Source organism: Streptopelia decaocto (assembly GCF_964273445.1).
Source record: "Streptopelia decaocto genome assembly, chromosome: 10".
NCBI lineage: Eukaryota > Metazoa > Chordata > Aves > Columbiformes > Columbidae > Streptopelia > Streptopelia decaocto.
Window position 1 is genome coordinate 1,426,131 of NC_138665.1, and position 26,438 is coordinate 1,452,568.

General features: G+C 48.4%; 1 protein-coding gene across 1 annotated transcript; it reads left to right on the forward strand.

Moving 5' to 3' along the window:
* Positions 1–16,708: 16,708 nt before the first annotated feature.
* Positions 16,709–24,808, forward strand: LOC309444152 (endothelin receptor type B-like; the record flags this gene model as incomplete). The annotated part of the gene is made up of 7 exons (XM_082061743.1): positions 16,709–17,173; positions 20,449–20,561; positions 21,027–21,231; positions 21,906–22,055; positions 22,805–22,938; positions 23,575–23,683; positions 24,659–24,808. Exons 1-7 carry the CDS (start codon positions 16,724–16,726, stop codon positions 24,806–24,808), a joined length of 1,311 nt encoding a protein of 436 aa, XP_081917869.1. The 5' UTR covers positions 16,709–16,723.
* Positions 24,809–26,438: the final 1,630 nt, after the last annotated feature.

A 26,438-nucleotide genomic window follows, 5' to 3' on the forward strand; every position in this document is an offset into this window, starting at 1 on the left:
GATGAATGGTTTTTAACTGAGAGCTAATTTATGAAGCCAGCTTTGTGCTTTTCCCACCTCTTCCTTCAGGATTACCTTGCAGCAGCAAGGTAATTACTAAGGGGGATGAGTAGGTTCATGCCAACTCTCTTCTTTCTCAGACTGTTTTGGGTACACTAATTTCAAGTACCCAGTGCCTGGCTCAGAAAACACTGTCACAGGCTGTGGCATGGGGCTGCCTACCTTCAAGGCTCCCACCAGCAGCTAGAGACATCCCAGTGGCACAATCCAGCTGGTGGTGTGATCCCCTCACAAGGCTCCTGACACATTTTCCATCCCTGATCTACTTGCCACTCTGGGGTGGCTCTATAACTGACAGGCCAATAAAACTCAGCTGGTATTACACAAAGCCTAACACTCCACCAGATCCCTGCCAGAGGGGCACTGAAGACCTCTTAATGTAAGGCCAGATCCTCTTTTGGCAGTGGGGACTTCCAGGGGCAGAGATTTCTCAATTTTCCTTGATGATATTCATAAACTTGCTTTTCTTCTAGCAGGGTTCAGTTTCAAAGGGTGAGTTTAAAGCCAGCGCATGTTGCAACAGGCCATTTGTAAGTTACCCACAATGTACATTAAATTCTGGTTATTCATGGCTCATCGCTGAGCTGGCTACCAAGTTGCTGAAAGTTACCAGTCATCAGCAAAGCCCAAAGTGAAGAAGGCCTTGAGTTCCTCACTGTGTCTTAGGCTTTTACTCACTTTCCCCTGGGGAAAACCAAAGCTTAGATTATAGGAAAAAATTGTCCCCTATCAGATATTAGAGGAAGTGATAGATATTTGTGTTTTCTTCTGCCTTCTCTTACTCCAAATACATTTTTCTGCTCACTTTGAGGCATTTTGCACTTTACCCTTTCTGACTTCATCGCTGGCAAACAGCCAACTAACACTGTTTGTCTGCAAGCTGCAGCAAGGGGGGTGCCATGAGTTCAGTGTGGGGAATCACATCAGTCTTGCTCTCCCCATAGTTTTAAAGAGTTTAAATTATATATTGTTTACTTGATCCATCTTCTACTGTGTTTCCTCATTCCTGCTTCCTGGAGAGGTCAATGGCACTTGAAGATGAAGCCTTGGAGGCTCTTCAAGAAGAGACAATTATCTTGACATAATTATCTGCAATTAGTTCAGGAGCAATAACCCATTTGTCCAAACTTTTCTCAGAAGCTTGTTAAGCAGAGTGAGGGAATGGAAGGTAGGAGGGACTGGGATATAGTCCAGAAAAGTTACCACTGAGCTTCTGTGTACTGTGGCTGTCATTGCTTCTCTACTGGGATTGTCCTGCCAAAGTCAACGAGGATTTGCACCAGCTCCAATTCTCATGCTGGCAACACCACAGGAGGATCTGGTGATCTCCCCAGGTTCTTTGTGGTCTTTACATGAAGTGGCTGGATCTATCCTTGTATTGACAATGTTGGGATTTACTTTAACTGACTTTTAATACCCCAGGAAGGTTGGTCCTGAAGTCAAGATATTCACATCTTCCACTTCTCAATTTGAACTACTCAGATGAAACAGATACCCAAAAATATACGAAGGTAATAAACAACATTCAGATATAAAATTGAAACCCAAATCCACTTTTGTTTTCTAGCAAATTAATAAAGTTACTGCATAAATACACAAAGGTTTACTTAAAGGCTACAGCGACTACACAGGGCAGGACAGTTTGCTCAGCTCTACAGAGCCTGATAATATAACCAGTTTTAAAGCCAACAATATTTAGAATTCAATCAAAGAGCTGGTAAAGGGAAATGAATACACTATTTACAGTCATGGTAGCCTACCTTTAATCAGGTTTGTTAGCTCATAGCATCAGTGCTTCCAATGGAGGTTCATATGAGGTGTCTCTGAAACAGCCCAGGGAAATGCACCTTGTGACATAAAAAACCCAGAGGAAAGAATGCTGGCAAAAATAATCTTTCTGTGTTAATGTACTAAATTTCACTCCTTTTCTTACACTTCCAAGTAGCATCTTTGCGACAAGGTAGCCAGGGCAATCTGGCAGATGTAATTTGGCGGTACCCTCTCTACTCACAGACAAAACATTGTTCTGTTGTTTCCTTGAATAAGACATCCAGAGCTCCTGGGCTGCCCAGTAGGAAATGCTTCTGAATCACAGACCTGATTAATGTACAGGCGCTAAGGTAGCACGGCTATTTAGGCTCAGTCATGAAAAAAATTAATCCTCTAGTATATGTTATCATATAATATCAGTTCACGCATACACAGTCAGCATCATCTCCTGTTTGTACCGCACTGTGAAGCCCCACGCATGTCCCAGAAGCACACCTGGCCAACCTGGAAGAGCTCAGAAGCTGCATCTCAAATCATGGCTGTGCCAACCTTGCATCTCCAAACCGTCCACCAGATGAGCTATGGACCAATCTATGAACCTCTAAAGGCACCACAGTCCCACACCTGCCCAGGAGAGCGGGGACCTCCTCGATGTGGGAGCTGTAGCTGAGGCCTGGGTGAAGAGGGGTGTTTCTCAGACAGCATTAGCATTTTTAGGGATGCTCAAGCTGAAGTCACCTCCCATTTTGACAGCAGCGATCCTGCCCCTGAGGTCCTAAAGGGTGGGACTGCACTTGCAGATTGATACTGCTTCACCAGGAGGACCCAAAATCCTCCTTTCCATCCATCTACACACACTTTTAAAACAAACAAACAACAAAAAAAACCTTGGTAAAATGTGCTGTGTCATCTGGCATAGGATTTCCCCAGTCTCTTCAGCTCTACTCATCCCACAGTCAGACCCAACAGGAGAGTAAACTTTTAGGGGGACCCAGAGAAGATGCTGCCATGGGCTACTTTTGGAATACCTTCAAACAGACTAGCCTTATGGATGGTTTTTAACCTGAAACAATCACACCCAAAATGAGCTGAAAGGTTCTCTCTGCTTTCTCAGGGTGGAGAAGAAAGATCAAAATTCTCCCACTATTTACTTTTATTGATAGGGTGCAACTCTCATCTTTAGAGGTGTGTGTTTTTTGTTTTGGTTGGTTGGCTGGCTGATTTTTTTGTCTCATGCTTATGTTTGGTTGGCCACCATCCGTTACCCATCCCAGCCTGACACAGGCCAAAGCTGATTGAGAGAACAGGTTTGCACAGAAACCTCCATTCAGTTGCAGGGATCCATTATCAGGGCAAACCTTGACAAGACTTGAGGATTTCTTGTTACCAGCTACCAGAGGATGTTTTCTCTTATTTGATACTGTGACTTTTGTCTTTTTTCCACAGACTTTTCCGAACTAAACACCGCTTACCTGTCCCCCTGCACTGGGCTCAGCCAGCCATTTTAGTTTTGTGTCCTTCACTTTGTAGGAACATCAAAACCACAATGACAGCTCTCCCAGATGATGAACAAGTGTCCTGAGTCCTTCTTGTTCACTGTCTACTGTGCTCGCCAGCAAAACAAGTAAATTCCATGAGTTAGACCAAAGACCTGGACCTCAGTCCCCCAGCTCTGGGCATACCTGACCACCAGACTGTTTCAAATAGGCCTTTCTCCTCCTACTAGCACATCTCCTCTTCATACAGATAACTAAATACTAAGTCCAGTAGAGAGCCAGGCTCACAGCAGGAAGATGCAAGTTCAAACCCCCAGCCCAAGTTCAGCAGAGGACTCAATGGTGGGTGCTCTCCTGCATGCACAAGGCTACTGGGTTTGCTCTCGCTGAAGATCACAAATCCCTATAGGGACAAGAGAAGACTTGTCACCAGACCTGGAGGACTTCCACAGAGGGTTCTAATTTTGATGAAAACCAAGGTGAGGGGTGGTGGGAATCATCAGAAAAAAACAGGTTAACCCAAATCTTCTAAAGGAACTAACAGAAAACCCCTCATAGATGCAATGCAGAGAGGATACTGTTCTCACATTATTTCCTACCCAGAACCTTACTACATCCCTACCCACAGACCTGCAAGGCAGGACCAAAGGTTGGATACTTCTCAGCCCTTTGCCTCTCACTGACAATGCCAAGTTGGCTTGAACACAAGCCTAATGCCTGTTAGATGCTTCCCCTCTGTCCCTGGAGAATCCTTAGGATTTGTGGGGTTTCTGGAGAAACAAGTCCTCTTTCTGCCAAGGTCAGGATCAACATCCTCCCATCACACTGGTTTCAACATCATCTTTGGACTACAGAGATGTCCACAGTTTCTGGGACTTCCTTAAAGGCTCCCTTCACCCATGAGGCGTGCAGTTATCCTGAATCCTGATGGCTTGCAATCAGGGCCTGTTTTTAAGGCATCTGAAGAAGAAAAGAGGCTTCTGCACATTGCAAGCCCCGCTTTATCAAATGTCAAGCAGGAAGTCACATACACACATGCAAAATCAGACTCGACACTAGGACAGAGGGGACAACCTTCAAAGGGAAGAAGCTGGCAAGCATCGCTATCTTCTTTTGACCACTGCCATGAAACTCCCCACGCCTCACAAATCAGGGCTGCAAATGCCCTGTCAACCCCAACTAGCTTGACTTCGGCTGCCCCAGCTGATAAGAAAGTTATGAGCAAAAATACATCAAGTGCAGGGTCAGCGTGGGCTCGTGGGAACAGCAGTGATCTGGCTTTGCAGCGCAGAGATGCGTCCTGAGACAGCCCCTCCTCCAGCGCGAAGGAAGAGTCCCAGCACCTCGCATGCTTTAAACAAGTCTGCTCTTCCACCCACCCATCCTGACGGGTGGGAAGGGACTTGGCTGCAAATAAGCACATACAGGCAGATGCAAACACTCAGACCATAACTATTTTCTAGCCCTTTGCAAAGGAGCACAGCAGCAGAGTTTGGTGGGACCCAGCCTGAAATTGTTGGAGATTTTGTAGTGTGGGGTCCACGCAAGATTACTTGTAGTTCCTCTTGGGCTGGTACAGGTCAGGGGTGGGGATTACTGACAAAATTATGGGGGAAGTGGGACTTTTCATCCCACTGCTTCAAAGCTTTCCCAAGCCAATAGAGCATCTCCTTAGACTATATTAAGCACACACACACAAAAAAGAAATTAGTAGAGGGCAGAGTAGGCGTGGGCACCATTGTTTGCACTATTTACTGCCCATTGCTACAGTTGGTTGCACCAGGGGTTAAACCTGGGGTATATCAGCCTGGAGAGGGTCAAGGGTATGACAAAGTTCAGAGATCAGCAGCACCAGAGAGGTTGACAAGAACAAAAACATTTGCTGCAAAAAGGCACTGCTGGGAAGATGCCAGAGCTGTGCTCCAGGACTCCAGATCTCTCCAGCAAAAGAGGCAAGGTAAAGGGAATGCTGGCAGCAAGATTTAAGCAGTACGACCAGAAATGCAGGCACAACTTTTTTCTTCTTCTTCTTTTTTAAATAACGCCAGTGAAGATGTCAGTTTGGGAGTCAGTTTCTGAGCTTTTGACATCAGCATTCCTAGTACCCCAGAACTAACACCGAGCCTTCCTGGAGGATCACCAAACAAAAATACACTGAGCATTTGCCCCGTTGCATCCCTAGAGCAGCATATTCCCAAAAGGGTTTGGTGGTGCAGGTCCCCAGCAGTCTCCTCTCCAGAAAGTTTTACCTGTTTGAACTCCTGAGGGACTGTCTCAGGGTTTTCCAGAGGACAGCCGCTGTACCTGACATCCGCACAAATATCCTCTCCTCCCAGGCATCCCTGCTTTCGTGCTTGTTGCTTCCTACAGCACAATCCCTGCATTTGGGGTAATGCAGACTCACATTCTGGGAGATACGGGAGCAGGGAAAAAGCAGATACAGCCCCCTGGGTAATTAACAGGATTAATTAAAGTCAGGCTCAAAGTGATGCTGACTGAATTATATTGCTTCCCATGAGCACCATAACTTTTCATCATATTGTGTTTCAGAGTGAGCACAGGAGCAGACTGGAGGGAGCAAGAGAGGACAGGATCTGCAGGAGGACATGTGGATGTACCTGCAGCAGGGCAGGAGAGCAAAGGGGGTGGAAGAGGAGAGATGATGCAAAGGAGCTGGAACAGGCAACAAGATAGTCACTGGCAGATTCCCATTGCTTCCTCAAGGTGAGCTCAGGAGGCCAACTTGGATGTAGCTTCTTTCTCTAGAGATAAATTTCCCCACTCCCCCCAAAGTCCTCTTCTCCATCCCTGCTCCTAGAGGTCCACAGGGCATCATCCCATCACCAGGGCACCACAAAGACCAGCAGGGCCCTCAAAGAGAGAGAGCCAAGGGGATACCCCAGCCAGCAAGGCAGAGCCTCAGCACCCAGGGACTGTCCCACAGCACCTGAGCAAAGTGAGTGTAGCAGGGCTGGAGAAGACAGCCAGGTTCAACCAAGAGTTGAAATCATTGGGTAAGCTTGTGATGACAAGACACAGTTTGAGATCAAGTCACTCACAGGTCAGGGTACAGCTCAACAGAGCCCATAGCTAAGCACAGGCATAGCTAGGACTGAGCTGGAGATTAGGGCTCCTACAGCTGGACTGAAATAGGGCTCCAGGGCCCATAGGTGGGGATGGAGGTCTCAGGTGAGGCTGTTCAGGGCCAGTAAGACCAATTAGTGCCCTAATGGTCCTGACAACCACCTCCACCTCAGGCCTGAATATATTTTAGGGTGAACAGCTGCATTCATTTTGCAGGCAGCTGAAGGGTGTGTTTGTCTCCATATGTTAGGTGGGTGTAAGAGGAACTTCTTAATTATATTTTCAGATATTTCTCTGCTGTATGACCATACCTGTATGATCTGATCACTCCCATATGATCACACACAAAAAATGAGAGCACAACTGACCCTTTGAGGGACAGTTCCAAACTTATTTATCTGCAGGTTAAATCCAGTGATTCAGGCTCAAAGCAGAAGTGATTATTGTTCTTTACCACTGCTTTAAGGACTGCTGTTCCAGTGGCTTTAACTAGAACACCACAACATGTTCCCATAGTTGGCAAAGCTATGAGGGATGGATGCCCTAATCTGTGCCTCTCTACAAACTATAGAGATATGCTGATCACACCCGTAAGACGATTTCTTGTTGTGACACAATATCATGGGACTTGGCTTTACTTTGGTGTTGCAGCTTTAAACAGTTAAGAGTTAGCTCCCAGGCAAGGCCATGCACTGGGATGACTGACTCCAAGATGAGCAGGACAGCTGCAGACCAAAGGCCAGGAACAAACTCCCTTTTAGACCGGAGCTCTGGAGAACTACTTCCTGTGAGTATCTCAAACTGGGAATGCTAGACCTAAAGTTACTGGTCAAAGACAGTCCCAGAGTGCACAAACAGCCCAATACTTGGTTGCCATTCACTTTATCTTGGGCTCGCTTCTTCTGTAATAGTAGCACTCGTTTTGTTAAACTCACAAGACCTTTGCTATGATCTAAGACATTCATGCTCCTTAGGTTTTACCTATTAGGCCTTTTGTCTTGTGATATTCAAGTACCGTATGGACAGGAATAGGTCAGGTAGGAATAGAAAAGAGTAGGAGGCTGACGAGGTAGGTGGCCACTGGCAGATCCAAAGCCTGTGCTAAGAGGAACAAGGAGATGTAAGAGGATGAACTTTTGCCAAATCAAAGACACAAATCAGGTACTTGAGACATCTACACTCAGTGCAAAAACGTGATTTTTCCACACCTTAGCTTCCTGCATAGAAAATAAATTGTAAAAGCGTTTAAAGTTTAGCTGCAGAAGTGAGTTTTCAGAGCACATCCTTCCAGCAGCTAACTAAGTTAAAAGCAAAAGGTATGTGCTCTTTCTCATGATACAATAAGGCTGTGGCATTTATTTCATTTCAACACAGATCTGTCTTTCTTCTCAACAAATACGATTGAAGCATTAGTAGGAACACTGACAGATGATGGTCTTTAACAGGATCTCAGGCAGATGCGCTCCCAAGGACTTGAGAGTATGACTGATTTCCAAATGAAATCTTAGCTCCAGGCTGCAAGTCAATTGACCAGGCTTAAAGGTAGCATGAAGACAAAGTATCAGTCTCCTTCACATCTAAAATATCAGCAAGGAGTTGGTGTTTTTCTCAGTTTGCCATGCACAGCACTAGCCAATCTTGCCAAGTCGATTTCTGTGCTGCTTGCATGGGAATCAGTTAAGAACAAGTGACAGCAGAAGGCCAAATAAATTACACTGGACATGTCATCTCTAAAAGGGAAGGGCAGTCTGTGCAAAATGGATGCCATGAAGCTGTTCTTTTCCTGCACAGTACTGCATTGCTGTTGGATTGTACCGTGGCTTAATTCAGATGTAGTTTCTTCATTCTGATAATTTAAGTGACCCTTAACATCAGCCTTGAAAGTGAATTGTGTTTCGAGGACACTAGTTGACTGTACAAGAAGATTGCTGTTTTCCTGGGGGTCTCTGAAGGGGGCTGGAGCCATCCTTTGTCTCCAGCAGAACAGAAAGGCCCATTCAGTCGCCCTGTCACATGCAGAAACATGACTGTCCCAGAATAGGGCTGCAGGATACCTCCCCAGTGGGGTCAAGAGGAGAGGTGCCATGTGGGCTCGTGTGCTCTGGGAAGGGAGCCAAGGAAAAGCCACGGCCCTCCAAACAGGCCAAAGGGTTAAAGGAGGCATCGACCGATACGCCGCGACTTCTGCCCTTGGGGCAAGTGAGCTATTTGGGGTGTGTGGTTCCTGATCCGCGTGGGGAGTGTGAGTGTGCAGAGGGGCGGACTCGGTGAAAGACGGAGGTCACCTCCTGATGCCCTTCAAAGACACCACCCGGTCATGAACTTGTTCGCTCCAGACCAAAGTCCCAGCCTCCATGTCACAGGCATCCACCAAGGTATAGAAATGCTTCATTGCAGTCCAGAGTTAACTCCAGGACACATGCTTGCAAGTTGGAGACATCTACAAGCATTACTGACCAAAACAGAGTGGGTACCAGCTGACTGACCCTGAAGCAAGGCCAGAGATGGGGTGTACCCATCCAGTCCAGACCACTAGCTGGCTCTACCCTACGTTTCCATCCTCAGAGGCTCATGTGGTCTGTCACTCGCTGAGATGTGACAGGCAATGAAGACTGAAGCTGGAAAAAAGAAAGAAAATGGCCAAGGCTAATCACTACATGGCAACATCAGCAAAGAAAGCGAGAAACAGGATCCTCAAGCAGACTCCATAAGCAGCCTTCTACCCACCCCTCCCAACCCCACTCTGAAAAAAAGCGTGACAATTACAAATAAAACATTCAACTCAAAAAAAAAGAAATCAGATCCCTCAACACCTGCCTATCACTTGTGTTGCTTCTGGCACCTGAGCTGGTTAGACCAAAGTGCTGTTGGGGACATGTCTGTCCACATGCTATCACATCTCTGTCTACAGAGCAAGCGTGTGCCAGGACTTCAGAAGCCACGAAGAGACAGGAGGGTGACAGATCCCTAAGGTGGACTCTCCAATTTCGGATGCTTAGTAGGATGAAGAGAGAAGAGTCTGAACGGAGGTTTTATCCTCTGCTCTTCTGAGTGAGGAGTTGTCTCTTATAAATAAGGGTACGCAGTAAATAAAGACATAGGTGTTCCATGGATTATCCACAGCTCCGATTCATCAAATCTTCAAGGAATCATGGAAATGGTTCATTGGAGAAACACAGATAATCTGCTTTCACACAAAGAAGAAAGAAACTTCCCAAACAAGCAATACAGATTATCTCCACCCTATTTACACATCTTGACCACTGAGAAAAGCTAGGCTGGCCAAATTCTCTTTGGCCCAATCTCACGTTGAGAGGGAGTCTAATCTGTTGTTGTGCCTGGATCCGCTCAGGAAAAAGGCTGTAACGGGGTATACATCAAACAGTATTTTAGTGTGACCTTCTGCAGTTTTCCCACAGGCAGCAGAGATTCTGCACGAGTTCACCCATGATCCCCATAAAAAGGGCTGAAAAAGGATAGTCACAAATTGGAATGTGTTGGAATAAATTGTAAACCAAAGCAAATGTAGCTCCCCGTGTGCAGCTATGCAGCCAGCCCCAGTGTCCCCCAGCCTCAGGGCGATGGCAGTCACTCGTTTCCCTCTGAGTTTTGGTGAATCTAAATTATTTGGCAGTTTTGTGTTTGTTGTTGTCATGTCACACAAGCCTAAATGGTCTGTAGATGTTCAGACAAAATGAGCATATAGCACAGAAGTCTGTCTCCAGAAGTGGATTGCAGCAGACTTGCTGCAAAAATCCTTCTACAGGATAATCAAGGACATAGGAGTACCTTTGCATGACTTTGTTGGTTCTCAAACTTACTAGGTTATTGTAAAAAAGTGACCCTTTTTTTCTTTAATGACTTACTGCATATTCTCCAAAGGTTAAAACTTTCAGCCAGGGGTAAGGAAAAAGAAGAACAGAGTAGAAAAGAATAAACATTTCACCTGACATTTCCAATATCAGGCATATTTAATTGGCAGGTACATTTTGAAGATTGGTAATGAAAAACACAGTAAGAAAAGCAATTAGACAAGATCATGGCTTGAAGAGGAAAAAATATACAAATAATATGATACAAGAAGGAAAAGTTCAGAGATGGACAATGAGGATGAGCAAGGCTGTGAGATGGCTGCCTACAAGAGATCTACATTATTCCCAGCCAGGGGCAGGACTTGGCACTTACCTCTGCTGAAATTCATGAGGTTCCTGTCAGCCCATTTCTACAGGCTGTTGAGAACCCTATGGATAGCAGCACAACCTCCTAAAGTATCTGAGAAACATGATCTCGTTCCACTTGAGATTACTTCAGTTTGGGAAGGAGTCTGAACCTATTCTTTCTGTCCCTGTTTTGGGCCTAAAACGGCACAGGGACAGCATCAAAGTGAAGTTGCCTTGACTTAGTAGAGTCGCACCATGACAACAGGTTTCTGAGCCATCAAGGACCCCAGAGCAAGGTGGTTTGGCATTATTTTAAATAAATAGCCTGCCACATACCAAATACATCTCCCATTCCTGAGAATAATGAGGTTCCCAGCGTGGTGAGGAAAGAAACTCTCCTCTCTAAACGGATGAGCCAAGAAGGCTGGGAGAGGCTTTGTCTGCAGGGAAAGAGGCTGTGCAACAGCACGAATTGTCTACAGGTTCATACAGTCTGGAGAAAGACAGAAGGAGTCTAATGAAAGCATTGCTTGTGAACTTATGCTCAAAGGCAGGTGGAGAGCAGATGGGAGTCTTTGAGCCAGGACCATGTCCAGAGACCGGTCTGGATGTGTGGCTGATGGGGGAGGTAGGTGTGACCCTAAGGTAGCTCAACCATAGAGTGTTCTGCTCTGTGTCTTGAGTAATCAGATGCTGCTTCTCAGGCAGCTCAGTATGCTCAGAAACCACAGCAAAATAAAAACAGCGCTGGCATGTGAAAAGGCACCAGTTCAACTTCTTGTCTGAAACCTGTTCCCAGCCTGCTTCACCTAGAGCAGGGCTCGGGGAGACTGCATTAGAGGGAAAAGTGGGGTTTGTCCTTCCCCAGCACCTCAGTGAGGGCTTCTTATAGTCTGTCCTCTCTGCTGGAAAGGAAACCGCAGGTCCCCCCTGCCTTGTACTCATCCTGCTCCTGAACATTTCCTCCAAAGCTCCTGGTGGAGCTGGCTTTTCACAGCCTAGGCAGAGAAGGCTTTGGTGACTCTTTTCCCCAAATGTGGTTGGAGCTTCAGCTTCCTTCACCAGAGCACAGCCACGGGGCTGCTCCGAGCCCTTCACTACAACGTGCTAAGCAGGCATGCAGCTCTAGGGTCAGCAGCTTCCCCAGCTTCCTCCCTCCCCCTCCAGCTTTATTTGTTTATTATTTTCATCTCCTTCTCAGAGCTGTCCTGTGTTCCTCCTGCTTTGCTCTCCTCCTCCACCCCTGTCCCGCGCTTCGCCTATTGGTTGCAGGGGCTGTGCTCAGAGGGAGCCCTGTCATTTTCTATATAACCAACCGCTCCATTCACAGAGACCTCAGCAAGTCACGAGAGGGAAGAAACATTCCCTTGAGCACGAGCCCAGACACAAAAGCAAACTCCAGGATCTACAACGCTGCAGTTCTCCCAGGGCCTGCAGGACATACCCGGCTGCCCAGGCAGTGGGAAGGAGCCGTGAGAGGGAAAGAAACTGATCCCAGGAGCATCCGAAGTTCATGGTCACAACGAAGGTAACTTAACTCCAATGAAAAGCTTTGTTGATCCGTTTACTAATTTGCACACAATATGGTTTCTTGCTTCAGGGTGAGTTTTTGCACGTTTTTTAGATCCCCCCCACCAGCCAACATTCTTGGGGAGGCATTGAAGGGATGATGGTGCCTGAGGAGTTATAACCGATGGGCAGGGAGAGGGTGCATGAGAAGAAATCCGACACACCTCTGGGGGAAGGTGCTTCTGCTTATGGACCAGGGTGGGTTCAGGTCAGGGAAGCAGCTGGGGATGTGGTGTTATCATCTGCCTTTCTCCCTCCTTTCCCCTACACATGGCATTTTTGTTGCAAGAGATGTTTATCTGCAGAAAAGGTCTGTTTTGCACTTGGTGGAAGAACGCAAGCGGAGCTGCTCTTGGAGGCAGCCTGCCCTGCTGCAGGCAGGACAGCAGGCAGCATGTGGTGGTGGGAAAGGTTGGCTTGAGATGAGGCTACCAACTGGGATGTGGTGGGCTCTCCTGGGCAAGAGGAGTCCCAAGCCCCCTGGCACCTTTCAGTCGGGAGCAGGCTGTGCAGGGTTATAGCAATGCTTTTCTGTCTTGTCTCCTCTCTGAGAATCACTCTTCGATGTCCACATCATGACTCCAATGGTTTCAGCTGTGATTTGGACCCGGCATAGCATAAAGGGCATTTCCACTTTCATGCATCCAAGCTATTTGCAAACAGAAGAGCCCCAGCCAGGCAGGTGGGATGAGGATGGTCCCTTCAGGCACCAAGTCATTTGCCCAGATAATCAGCAACATGATCAAAGCTCAAAGGATTTGCAGTCAAGCAATGCTGGCTTTGGCTTCACACCTGCTGAGCACTGCATGAGCTTCTTGGCTCTCCCATGCCTCGCTTTCCCCCACAAGTGCAAAAGGGTTATTCTTTCAAGCACTCTGAGATGTGAGAGGCAGCATGGAGGGCAAGAAGTAAATGAGCTGTTCAACAAGAGAAAACAATGCTTCTCTTTTACTGAATTGCTGGATTTTTAGGCAAGATAAGGAGAAGTGAGGTTTTTTTCTTCAGTGCTTTGCAGCTGCTCTGTGGAGGGGACGGGCAGGATCCAGTGAGCCGTGTCCTGTGATCCTTCCTCACATGAGCTCTTCTGCCAAACACCCAGGGGCTGAACAGCCCACACCAGGCTCTGTAGTCCTGCATTGGGGAGAGCAGATAAGATCAGCCCACTGCTGCAGAGGGCACAGGACACAGCTTTCCAGGGATGCTGTGGTACCACCTGTCTTTCTCCAAGCCCCCAGGCAGCCCTGCGGGGCAGACGCTTGTCTGTGCCACCCAAAGCTGCTCCATGTGAGCCGTTCAGACCCTCAAACACCCCAGGCAGGAATTCTGAGCTGGGTCTGCCCTCGCCTGTGAGCTGCCATCCTATGGGCATAATGGGAAGGTGAGGAGGGCACTGGTCAGGGCACCCACCCATGGGATAACTGCCCCTGCTGTAGCCTGGGGCAGGACAGAGAGCCAAGGACCTTAGCAAGGGTGCAGACTAGAGTCCCTGCACCAAGGCAGAGCAGAGATTTGCACCCAGGTCTCCAATGAGTCAGGTTTGTGCTCCTTCAGATTATTTATCCATTCTCTCCCTTCCCATCTTCTCCCACTTCCCAACATAGTTGGGTGCCCAGCACCTGAGCAGGAGTCACAGCTGAGAACAACATCAAAAGAGGTCAGAGCAAAGTCCACCTGGGTCATCTATCTCCAGGAGAGCAGATAGAGCAGATGCTCAAGTAAATATCAGGTAGAAGGTGGTGTACGAGAAGTTTGTCTGGTCATAAGGTCCCAGATTTGGGAATCAGCTGATTAGGGATGTGCTGAGACAAGGGAGGATACGAGGACTTTTGTAGCCACCGAGGACCAAGATTGTTCCAGCGAGCAGGTGGTAAGATTCCTCTCCACCCACTGACTGGTGACAACTTTGTGAGTTCTCAGCTTTGACCAGTGCATCTCCAAAGGGTCTTTTGTGGAAGGAGGTTCCCCCTTGTCCAGGCTCCTTAATAACCAGCTGTTCTGCTGCATAGCTTAGTCCCTTCCCATAGCATTTTTATAACGGTTATCCAAGGTGACAAGCTGGCATCCCACCATCCTTAGGAGATCAGCAGGTGGGACAGTACCAGGAAGTATCCCCCAGTGATGGGATACCCACATGCATCCCAGAGCAGGGCTTTTACAGGCCAGATATGGGTTGTTTCCTAACTGTCATATGTAGACGCTTCTCTAAATGCTCTTCAAGTCATTGAAAACTGCTCTTTTTTTTCTTTTTCTTTTTTTTTTTTAATTTTTTTTCAGTCAGAGGCAGGCAGATAACTTCATAATGCCTGTTCTGGCTCACACCAATGCAGCTTATCTGCAAGATAAATTTGCAAAGCTATTTGAGTCTGCACAGACAAAAGGCACAGAGAACACACAAGACTGCTAAGCACCAGGCGTGAATATTTTATCAGATTATGATTATAGTGACCTGAAAAGCGATGGGATCTTTAACTTTCTTGTGATGAAACTGTATCCAAGGTGCCGTTAAAAGGATTCAAACCAGAAATATCTTTAAAACATGGTTGTTTTAACAAAACTGTTAACTGTTTGTTAACTGTTAACTCTATATTTCATGAATTCTAAACTGTGGCTGAAGGGATTTTGTTATTTTGTTGCCTATATTTGAAAAGTAACTGGGAATAAATTTGAGGCTTCCTCCTCCCATTGCTTGTTTACAGTTTAAAGTACTGAGAAAGGACATAAGAGGGTCAGGAAGGACTAAGCCTGATTTAGAATTTCTGGCAAGAGCAGTAGGGTGAAACTGAGAAAACGGTAGGTCTGGCTAAGCTGGTTTATTGGGAAAGAGTTCAACTTCATGCTCATTATGCTTGGAGTCTTCCAAACAAGCAGAAAGGCACAGGCATTTCTACAAAGCCTGGTCTGAGCCTATGACACATGAGGAATGCACAGCTGTACCTGAAGAAGATGTGGCTGTCCCTGGTGGGACTCGTGGTTGGCTTGGCCATGCTTTCCCAGTGGGAACACTGTGCTCCCACCATGCATTGCTGGTTCTGGGGTCCCCCCGGTCCCGGGCAGGGGGAACTGTGCTACAACCCAGGCATGTTGTGGCTGAAGGGTCCTGGGGAGCAGATCCCCGGGGTGCAGCCGGTTTAGGCTCAGATCCCAACTCTGCCTGGTGGAGTCAGAGTGCAGAATGAAGTGCCACCCCAGGCAGACACCCCGATCCCTGCCTAACTGGTCTCCCTGGAGCAGAGCAAGTCCCAGGGAAGCCCTTGGTCTAGGCACAGCAATCTTTCCTCCCTTCAAAGCTGTAAAGTTTCATAGTTTGAGAAACATATTCTTCTCTGAGAAACATCTTCTTCACCCACTCTGATCAGAAGACCCAAGATCTGTTAGTCGGTGGCACAGACAGTGCTGGAACACACACTGGCGGGGTGCTGACTTCTTCCACCCCTTCTCTGGGCTCTCTTCCCACTGGTGGCCATATCTGGATCATCCAGAAACCCCTGCACAGATTCACATCATGCCAGGACACTGCTACAGCCATCTTCAGCTTTCTTGTGTGGTTGTAGAGCAGCAGCATAGCTAGTCCTGCCTGAAAGCATTGCCTGAGATTTGCAAAGCAAAACTCACTCAGGTGATACTTAGTGGTAGTTCTCCAGCCTTGGTGAGCTTGAGAGACCTTTTACTGTGCTCAGCAGTCAAAACTGCAAACAGTACAGGGAGATTTATATGCCTGAGTATTGAGCTGAATGGGCACAGCAGATTTAGAAAGGAAGTGGTTCAATTAACGACAATAAGGATGGGGAAGGAGGGGCTGTACTGCTTGCACATAAATTGGAATAAGATATCAGGTATCAATACGGCATTTCTGGAAAAACCCTTGTAGTATTTTCCCATCATAGTTCCCAGCAAGGCGGTCCTGAATCTTCACTTTGCAGTGAAAGCTGGTGTACAGCAGCCCACAGGATCCGCTGCAGAGTGGGATGGTAGCGTTGCTCCAGTTTTCCCATGTCATGAACTGGAAATAAAGGTCCACTTGTTCTGTGGACGCTGAGACGGGGTTTGCAGAATCGCCCAGGTATGCAGGCATCAATAGGGCAGGTGTCCCAAAACTGCTGCTTGAAACGTCTCGTAACTAAATGAGAAGTGTGGTGTGGGCATGAAAGAAAAGTCCCATTTGCCATGTGAGCAGCAATAGCAAGTTCAGAAGGTGCAACAGCTCCTTCAACACAGCTATTTGACAAAAAGCAAGTGCCCTCATTTGCTGAAATGCTGTGTAAAAGGTATAAGATACTGTTTGTTTTCCTTTTAGTTTGTTTTACTGAACAGGCATGTTTAATTTTTAGCAGCAAAGATTCCCACCCACAGCGGTCAGGCGCTTTGACCAGATGGGATCTAATCTGGCATTATTTCTGATTGCTGTGATGACAGACTTTCTCCATCCATTGCTTTCATTTAGTCTTGTCTCGTCCCTCCTTCCTCTGCTGACCAAGTTCTCTCCCTTGTTCCTTTCTCCACCTGCAGACCCAACCAAGACCCAACCAAGGACATCCCATAAGTGCTGCGAGGACGTCTGCACCCAGCTTTGCCATTTGGCCCTCAATGGCGAGAATCCCAGCTCCCACGACTCTTGCGATTCTCCTGACTTGCCTCTTCTCCAGGGCCCACAGCCAGACCCCACAGTCATTCCAGGAGAGCACTATCCCCTTTGAGGTGCTTAGCCAGGAGCAGGCTTATAGTCTGGTCCAGCCAAGCCTGTTCCAGGATGCCAAGCTATCAAACATCTCAGAGAGCCTCCCCAGGAGCACCAGCTCTGAGCCGCCCCTGCTGCCCGTGTGCCTGAAGCCTGCAGATATCAGACACATCTTCAAGTACATCAATACCATTGTGTCCTGCACCATCTTCATAGTGGGAATCATTGGGAACTCCACGCTCCTAAGGATCATCTACAAGAACAAGTGCATGAGGAATGGGCCAAACGTCCTCATTGCTAGCTTGGCACTCGGAGACCTTCTCTACATCCTCATTGCTCTGCCCATCAACGTGTATAAGGTAGGTTCCATGAGAAAGTGCCGTGGCAGCCTGGCAATCGCAGGCGTAGTGCTGCTCCCACCTGCCTCGATGCTCTGGGGAATATCTATCCTCTGCCCTTTATTGTAGGCTCCGTTTTCACAAGGGAGAGGGGGAAGGTGTTCCTGTTCTCCAAAGGAAGAGAAAAACCTAAACAGACAAAAAGCTGAGAGCACATTACTGGGAAAGCAGAGGTGTTCTCAGCTACAGCTGTCTTGTGCACACACACACACACACACACACACACACACACACACACACACAAGCACACAGCCTCCCAGATCTTTTAAATCACATTTAGAATCACAAGAAAGCAATCGCTTGCAGTCTCCTGACATTACAATCCAATGTTTGTTTCAGCTGAGCAAAAATCATTGTTCTTGTGCACTGGGGACACTTCTCCCAGCACAGTTCAGTCAATCAGCCTCAAGCAAATATCTTTTTTATTTTAGCTAAATGAGAAGACTCACCCAGGAACAAGGAAGATGACTGTGTTATGAAACAGGGGCTTTTCTCAGAGACACTGACCCCTAAACTAGAAAGAAGGCCCTAAACTAGAGAGAAGAGGCACAACAAATACTCAGGGGAACCTGAGGTCTGCATCGTGCGTGGAGGCAGAAAGGAGGGGGCAGATGTGGGCAGTGGACCTGAGACCCCAGCTAAGAGCAGAAGATGTGTCAGATCTGTGAGATGTGTCTGGGCTATTGCAGCTCTTTCTCACCTATTTGACACAGGTTTTGGTGGGCTGGAGCCAGAGGTTACTATGAAGGGTTGGTAGGGATGCCATGGGGTGAAGGATTTGGAACTTGGACTGATTTGCTTGTCAAAGGGAAGTTTTAGCCTGAAAAGTGGAATTTGAGTAGCAGAAGGGTCCTGGATGGAGCAGGCTGGGTGGCAGGGGAAGAGGGCCCTTCCAATCCCTAACATTCTGTGATTCTGTGAGGGCAGAGAAATTTGCAGTGGGAAGAAGGTGCATATAATTTGACAGTGAGAACAACCAGATGTGGCTGGCAGAGAGTCTCAGATCACCATGAGCAGACACCCTTCAAGTGAAAATGGATTGAAAACTATGAAGGTTTTTTAGCTCAAAACAAACAGGTTCTCCATGGACCGGATGATGCCCACTGTTACAAGAATATGGAACCATGCAGAGGGTTTCACTGTTTCACTCATATGCAATAAAACAGAGTAGCTTGGGGCCAGTAGCACAGACCCAGGGGAAGGTTTCACCCCACGGGATGCAGCACATCTCCGTTTTCACCCCATGGGTACCCTTTGCTTTGAATAAGGTGTGATTCGTTCTGCCCAAGAGGGGAGACACGCTCTGCGGAATGTGGCTGCAGTGCCAGCAGCTTTCCCAGGGATCGCGTCTGCCTTGCGTGCATTGCACAGGCAGAGGCTGTGGAGGCAGCTGAACAAACATGGTCACAGCTGAGCCCCCCAAAGACCTGGACAGCAAAGCCCCTCCAGTATTTGTCCCCTGTCAAAACAAAGGGAGGGAAGATACACATTTTAATTCTACCTTTGCCACGCTTGATGGGAAATGCACCATCTGGCCAGGGAAAGAATTTGGGTTGTGCAATGTACATTTAACAAGAACAGAGTAAGAGCAAAATATATGACAGGCCTGCCTCCATGGGACACAAATGCTCCTCAGCTTTGGGGGATCTGGACTGCAAAGTCCATCCGTCATGGTTACATCACCCACAATATCGGGGCAGTTGGGTTGGTTTTGCCTGCGTTCCCAAAGAAACAAGGCTTGTACAATGGGACTGTGAGAACATGGGTCTGACAGCCCATCCCTTCAGGAAATGTTTGCCCCATTCTGACAAATTTCACAAGTCTCTGTTGTAGGAAGATCCTACATATTAAAAAAACAAGGGGGCATGTGGGAGCAGGTGGAGGCTGTAGGAATGACCCCACGGAGGAAATCTAGCAGATAAATGAGTCACGGGCTCTATACCCAGCTCTGCATCCTGGCCAGCCAAGAACTGGGGTTGCACTGAGCTTTGTGCAGAGTTCATGGCTTAGACCAAAGACCTCATCTACAGCACACCTCCTGTTCACACAAGCTGCTGGCTTGGAGACACACTTGGAGGTCTCTTGGAGCTGCAACTAGCACAGCTTGCAGCCAACACAAAGAAGAGTCAAGACATTTTGTCCAGGCTAAGGACAGCATCTTGCATGGGTGTTGCCTGCCTTGTAACAGGAAAACTGGGTCAAATCTCCAGGTCTGGGACTCCCTGCTCTGACCACATTTATACTGATAGTTCCTAAGTGAGGTTCAGGATTTCCCTAGGCTACCTGAGCCACCCCTCTCCCTTCTGCCTCTCTTGCTTCCAACCACCTCCTGGAGGAGAAATTGTTGCTTGTTTAAGAAGGCCAAACTGACTTTGAGCAACCTGGTTCTAAGGGTAGCCCAGTTCCTTCGTGCTGTGTCTTCCTCATGACATGGTGACAGATGAGATGGGTGGACTACCCAAGTTTGCAGACCAAAGGAAAGGGGAGGGTTGGCTGGTTGCCTTCGCCTGAGACTCTGATTTCCAGGAAAGCTTCTGGATTGATTTGTCTTCTTTCTGAGACCAGACTCAAGAGCTTATAGGGGTGGATGGTTCTGAGTAGGGGTAAGCTTAGGATGGGCTCCAGGTGTCACGGGGACATAAGGGTTGTGAACCCTGGCTCAGCCTCATTCTCATAAGTGAGTGACCTGGATTTTTGCTGTCTTCAGGATATTTTGTCCCCACTGATACTCTCTGCTTGCCCCAGCTGAGCTTGGGGTCACAGAGTATGTGTTCTATAAGGAATCTAAGTGTGGTAGAGGGACAGAGTATGATAAGGGCTTAAGACTATTATACACAGCTTTGAAAGCCACCTGAAAGAAGCTGTCTTCCTGGATTTTGGCTCTTTCAGGAAATTAACCCATTTTCCCTCTGAAAGCAACCCAAAGCCCATTGTGGCATTTAGGGTTCAGATTCATCCAAAAACACTCAGGGTATAGATTCAGAACGTGGTGTCTGGACCATCCTTCCATCTGTGTGACAACTCCTCTCACCATGAGCCCTTTGGGAAACAAGTGGTTCCCAGTACAACACAGAATACTGGAGAGTGCACACGGTGTAATCCCAGTGGAGGTAACCTCAGAGTGCTTTCAGCTGCACGTTGTGGGCTTCTCGCACCTTGTGGGTAACCACCTGCTATCATGGGAAGCCGGACACGCTTTGCCAAATCAGGCTGTTAACTCTGCGGTTCTTCCCCAGCTCTTGGCAAAGAACTGGCCCTTTGGTGTGCAGGTGTGCAAGCTGGTCCCCTTCATCCAGAAAGCCTCGGTGGGCATCACGGTCCTCAGCCTTTGTGCTCTCAGCATCGACAGGTAAGAAACAACTCCTACAGCTATAGCACATCCCTTCTTTGTAACCAAAAGGCAGACTGCAGGGTGGCTTTGTCCCAGGCCAGATTCAGAGATGAGGACAGGGTGCTGTCATGCAGAGCTGAAATCCAAAAGGAACTGACTCTGGTGACAGAGTAAATACTGTGGGAAAAGGTTGAGGGGAGGATCATGACGTGCTGGGATAACTGCTGAGGTGGTGAGTGATGGTGACACCTCCCCAACGGCAAGTAGACGTTGGCCAAGGGTAGCCTACCATCACATCCATCCATTGAGACCCTGTCTCTTGTCTTTCCCATTCCACTGAAGGGGAAGGTTCACGGGTGGAGGAGGAAGGTGTAAGGGAAAGGGCCTTTGGGGTCAATTCTGATCTGCACATTCTCAGCCCCTTCCTGATGGTTTCTTTCCTCACTCCAATCTGCTCCTGTTGTATTCCCATGTGTTGGGCAGGTACCGAGCAGTAGCGTCCTGGAGTCGGATCCAGGGGATAGGAATCCCCATGTGGAAGGCAGTGGAGGTGGTGTTGATCTGGGCAGTGGCCATTGTGCTTGCAGTCCCCGAAGCTATCGCCTTTGACATGGTGGAGCTCAGCTACTGGGAACAGCACCTGTGGGTGTGCATGCTGGCCTCCGAACAGAAATCCAGCTTCATGATGGTAGGTACTCTGTCCCACCGCAGCTGCAGTGCAAGGGAGAGGGAGACAAGGGCAACCAGGGTGTTCTGCTTCTGTAGGTGGCTTCTCCTAATCATCAGGGTGAACGCAGGGAGAGCAACATCAAACGAAGCACAGAACACTCAGCATTGTAGTGACATGGGGCAGACTTGCTTTGAATATGGGGCCAGAAAACAGGCAGCTGGTCCTCAGGCTGTGTCTTGTCTTCACCATCCACAACGGAAGGTCATGACACATCTTGGGAAGTTTCAGAACCTGCCACACTGTCCCAGAAGGTCAAAGAGCATCTCCACAAACAGTCTGCATGGGTAACCTTTATCACAGGGTCAGCTAAGGGTGAGCAAGGGAATGAAGATCCTTACAAAGCATCATAACTTATCCCACCATGTCTACCAAATAAGCTCCTTGCAACTGTCTCTTGCCCAAGAGTGCTAGATTGGGCTGGTAGCCAGATGTAAACCAGCCTTTAATTCTTTAGGTTAAACATGTGTACCAGCCTTGGGGCAATATAATCCCGTGTGCCCTTAGCATGTTACACCTTCACACATCAGAAGAGTCTGATACAGATCAGCATCAGCATCAGGGACCGGGTCAGTTCATGCCCCGGTTACCCCTCTCCTTCTCCAGCTTCCAGTTGCTTTTTCTTTCACATGCAGTTCTACCGTGACGTGAAGGACTGGTGGCTTTTCGGCTTCTATTTCTGCCTCCCCTTGGTATGCACTGGCATCTTCTATACCCTCATGTCATGCGAGATGTTGAGCAAGAGAAACGGCATGAGAATTGCTCTGAATGACCACATGAAACGGGTAAGAAAACCAGGAAGGCTTTTTTTCTCCCAAACAGGAGGGATGCTGTTGAAGGAGAGAACACATACAAGCTGACACAGGCTGACAGTGGTCAGTGGATATTGACATGTGGATGTAGATTCATGGATTAAAGCAGGGAGATGGGCCTTCAGCTCTACGATCTCCAGTCTCAGGGACAACCCAAACCAGCAGCCTTCTGGCCATGGGCCAGCTCGATTTTCAATTTCTTATGGTCACTTATCTCTGGCTGTGATGTGCCAGCCCAGATCAAAACAAACTGGACCAAATGCTGAATGTGCCACACCACAGAGAAAGGGTGCAGGGAAAAGAATAGTTCATTGTCCCCTCCCACACTGTGCAGAACAATCCCTTGAGGCAGACCAGCCAGTTGTAACAATAATACAGTGTGAAGGGTGGATGGATGAGGCTCCCATGTCCCAGGGAGTATCACCCCAGCAAAGTCACCAGGAGCACTGGTGGGAAGGGGTGTGAAGGCATCTGGTCCATGTTGTGCTGCTGGTACCCTACCACTTTCTACAGCCTGGATCTCAGAGTCCTCCGCATGATGAAGGATTTGAGAGCTGCAGGTTGTGCTTTGGACTCAAAAGGGGTGGGTGCCCAGCCCACATTGGATTATAGAAATTGCTTGAAGGGCTTTTGCTCAGCACGGGGAGATGGTGCTTTGTTCCACCCGCTCTCCAACACTCAGCCAGACCATCCCTTCTCTCCTGCCCACCTTCTCCTTGCAGCGCCGGGAGGTGGCCAAGACCGTGTTCTGCCTTGTGGTGATCTTTGCGCTCTGCTGGCTGCCGCTCCACCTCAGCCGCATCCTCAAAAAGACCATCTATGACCAGACGGACCCCAACAGATGTGAACTGCTCAGGTAGGGGCAGCAACGGGAGGGCACAGTGTTGGGAGCCCCCGCGGGCACCAGCAGAGGTTCTGCTGGGCTCATTGTGGGCTGCTGGAGTTGCCTTACAAACACCTTTCAATAGCTTCTTTCTAGGTGGCATTGCTCTCCTGAGGGGCACAGAGAAAGGGTGTGGGGGACCATAAGAAGAGAGGAAATTAGATTTTGATATGTCTCTACAAAGCTATGGTTTAAAGAGGTCTGCTGGGCAGAGAAACCTTCCCTGCAGGGCTGAAGGGACTGCCGCACACCTGAGGGCTGTGCACACTTGGAGACTGCCTGTCTTCCGCTCTTGTCTTTCGCTGTCATGCCAAAATCCAGTTCAGGCCAGACACCACTGCTGTGCTTGAGCTTGAGAACATCATGGTCACCAGGGGAAATCAGATCTCATCCTCTGTGTTTCCTCAGGAAATGCTCTTCTAAAGAAAATATTGCGCGATTGCCCAACCACAGGAGGGGCTGCGTTGTGTTCACCTCTATGGTGTCAGTCACTGCCCCTCCATGGCAACAGGTTCCCAGGCCAGGGAGTGAGCAGCATTTTGGAAACCCTCCCTCAGTTCCCCGTGAGCTTCCAACACATCTACCCTCTTCTCTCCCCTCCCTCCTCAGTTTCCTCCTAGTGATGGATTACTTTGGGATCAACATGGCCTCCCTCAACTCCTGCATCAACCCTGTGGCTCTCTACTTCGTCAGTCGGAAATTCAAGAACTGCTTCCAGGTAGGGTTGACCCCTCCAGAGCTCCTGGCTGTGGTGACCATTCCCAGATGTTGGTCCCAGGGGCACGAGCTCTCACAGACCAGGCACGGCACAGCCAGAGGCACCTCCATCGCACCTCTGTGGACTTCTGTGCTTATGAGATGAGGAGAAAGGTGGACAGTGGTTTGGCAAACACATCCAGCAAGCAGCAGCAGAGAAGCAGAGATGGGTCTGGACCTTGCAGTTCCTGGCTGCCACACAAATGCCCCATCAGGGCCATGCAGGGGCTGCCAGCAGCCCACAGCCTTCCCCTATTTGCTCATATACTGATAATATTTCTCCTCCTAAATTTTTCCCCTGCCAGGTGCTTCTCTTCCCACCTTCAAGTACACTAGAGCTTGCTGCCCTGCTATGAGGAAGTTTTGCCCATGCAGGACCTAGGACAAGCCAAAAAATTCCCTGTTATTCTGAATCAGAAGCATCCCCACAAAACAGGGACTGAGCCTGCTTTAAACTTCAAGCACAAGTTATTTGGAGATAATGTTCAGGAGCAGTAAAGCCTTGAGAAAGGAAGAGGACGGGACGGGACGGGACGGGACGGGATGGGATGGGATGGGATGGGATGGGATGGGATGGGATGGGATGGGATGGGGTAGGATGGGGTAGGATGGGATGGGAGTCACCTCCCAGCTGCTGTGGCAAAAAGTTGAGCCCAGCTAAGCATTACCCGTATTTTCTGTCCCTCAAGGACAAGGAAGCACAACTGCAAAAGGTACCAAAGATTTTGGTATCTTCATTCCCAATCCACACTATCCCTATCTCAGAAAACCTCAGAAAACCCCAGAAAACCGTAGGACAGCAAGGCTCAGAAGTGCAGTCTGTGCCTCTGGCACTGTGCAGGTTGACTTGCCAACATCAGGAAGGGAATGTTTCCTCCTCTATTACTCTGTAGCCCACACTTGTAAATCCTCTCTCCATCTTCTTGTCTCCTTGCAGTCCTGCCTGTGCTGCTGGTGCCAGAGGCCAGCTCTGAGCATCACACCGACAGATGAGAAGGGCTCTGTTGGGAAGTGGAAAGCCAATGGGCAGGAGTTTGGGCTGGACCGGAGCAGCTCCCGCTTGAGTAACAAGTACAGTTCCTCCTAAAGCGATGCCACCCGCGGGGTGAGAGAAGGTGCTGCGCCAAGACGGCAGGACCCCTCAATTTCTCTCGCCCGGCCGTTTCCTGGCTGGGCCTGAATCATTTTTGCCTTCATGTCATAACACACCTGGAAGGAGCTGCAGCATCTCATGGACCCCTGGGACTGGCTCTGAACGCAGCCTCTGAACCACGTCGATCTGTCCTCTGGTCAGGGGGGGAAGGGGATCCAGATCCTTATAGGACTTTTCATTTTCTTGCAGGAAAACCAAGTGACTTACAGCCATTTGTCTTGGGTGGAAGTGTAGGGTGGGGAGATATATGTGAAAAGGGAAGGAAAGTTGAGATGTGGTCATTTTGAGATCAATATCAGATGAGGAGGAGAGGGAGAGGACCCTAAGTGACAATTTCCAGCTCAAAAAGCCAAAGAAGATCTTTGATAACATCCCATATCTTCTCCTTCTGTTGCTGGGACGGTTTGTCCCTGGGCAGAGAGCCAGGATAAGATTCAGGCACCATGTAGGTCTCATAGATCATAAATGTCCTGAAATCTCGTTCTGTTCACGGTAGTAAGAGATGGGCAGTAATTTGGCTTCATTGTGTGACCAACATAACCTGGGGAGCCCTAAAATCCACCCCTTCTCTTCACCTTTTCCTGGGAAACCCACCCCAGGGTCCCCATTTGGAGATGATGTTCATCCCTCCTGTGTATGGCACAAGATTGTGTGTGACTGTGGCTTAGGGGACCTTGGCAGGAGGTAGTGGCAGCATCCAGCCAAGCCATCGGCTCCAGCTTTGTCCCCACCAGGGACGGGTGAGCTCCTGGATAGCCAAGTGCCATTGCTGGCCCAAGGGGCTGTTCTTTCAGGGAAAATCTGTAAGGCCAGGCAAGGGAAGGCACAGGTGGCTCAAACCCAGATAAGCCTGGGACCAAGGAACCAGACCTCATCTTTCCAACCCCCCACATAATCTGGGAGCAGCTAATTCTCTCCCTGACGCAAGGGAGAGGATCCAGATGTGCCATTCCTGAAGAGCATCCAGCCTTGATCTGTGGTCTTTGGCAGCTGGGAATCCTCAGCATCCTTCAGCCACTGGCTCCTGGGAGGGGGATCACCTGCAAGGCCATGACTTTGAAGGGAAAAAAGGGTGTTCTGCGTTTTGGTACCTATAGTTGATCTTCCTGCTGCCCACAAGGCTGAGCTCCAATGGGGCAGTGGGGCTGGTCCCCAATGTGCCTTCGCCACAGCACCACAACACCAAGGTTCATGCCATTTGTAAGGGGGACAGAGATGCTCATCCTCATGGTCAAACTGAGGTGGAAAAGGCAATGGGGAAGGTCCGATCCCAGCTGAAAGAGCTGCTGGAGCCAACTGAAACATGGCAAAGAGCTTTCACAAATGTACTGTTTCAAATAATTAATCCCCAGGTGCTTTTCCAGTATGTTTTGTAAAAAATTGTGCTTGCGTCTCTTGGCAAAACTTAAAGAAAACCTGTATGAGAAAGTTTTAGTTACTACTTTTTAAATGATTTTTCTTTTTTTCTTCTTCTTCTCTTTTACTTCTCTTTCTTCTTTCCCCTTTTCATCTTCTCATGGATGAAAAAAAGAAAAAAAAGAGAGGAAAAAGGGAGAAGAAAAAA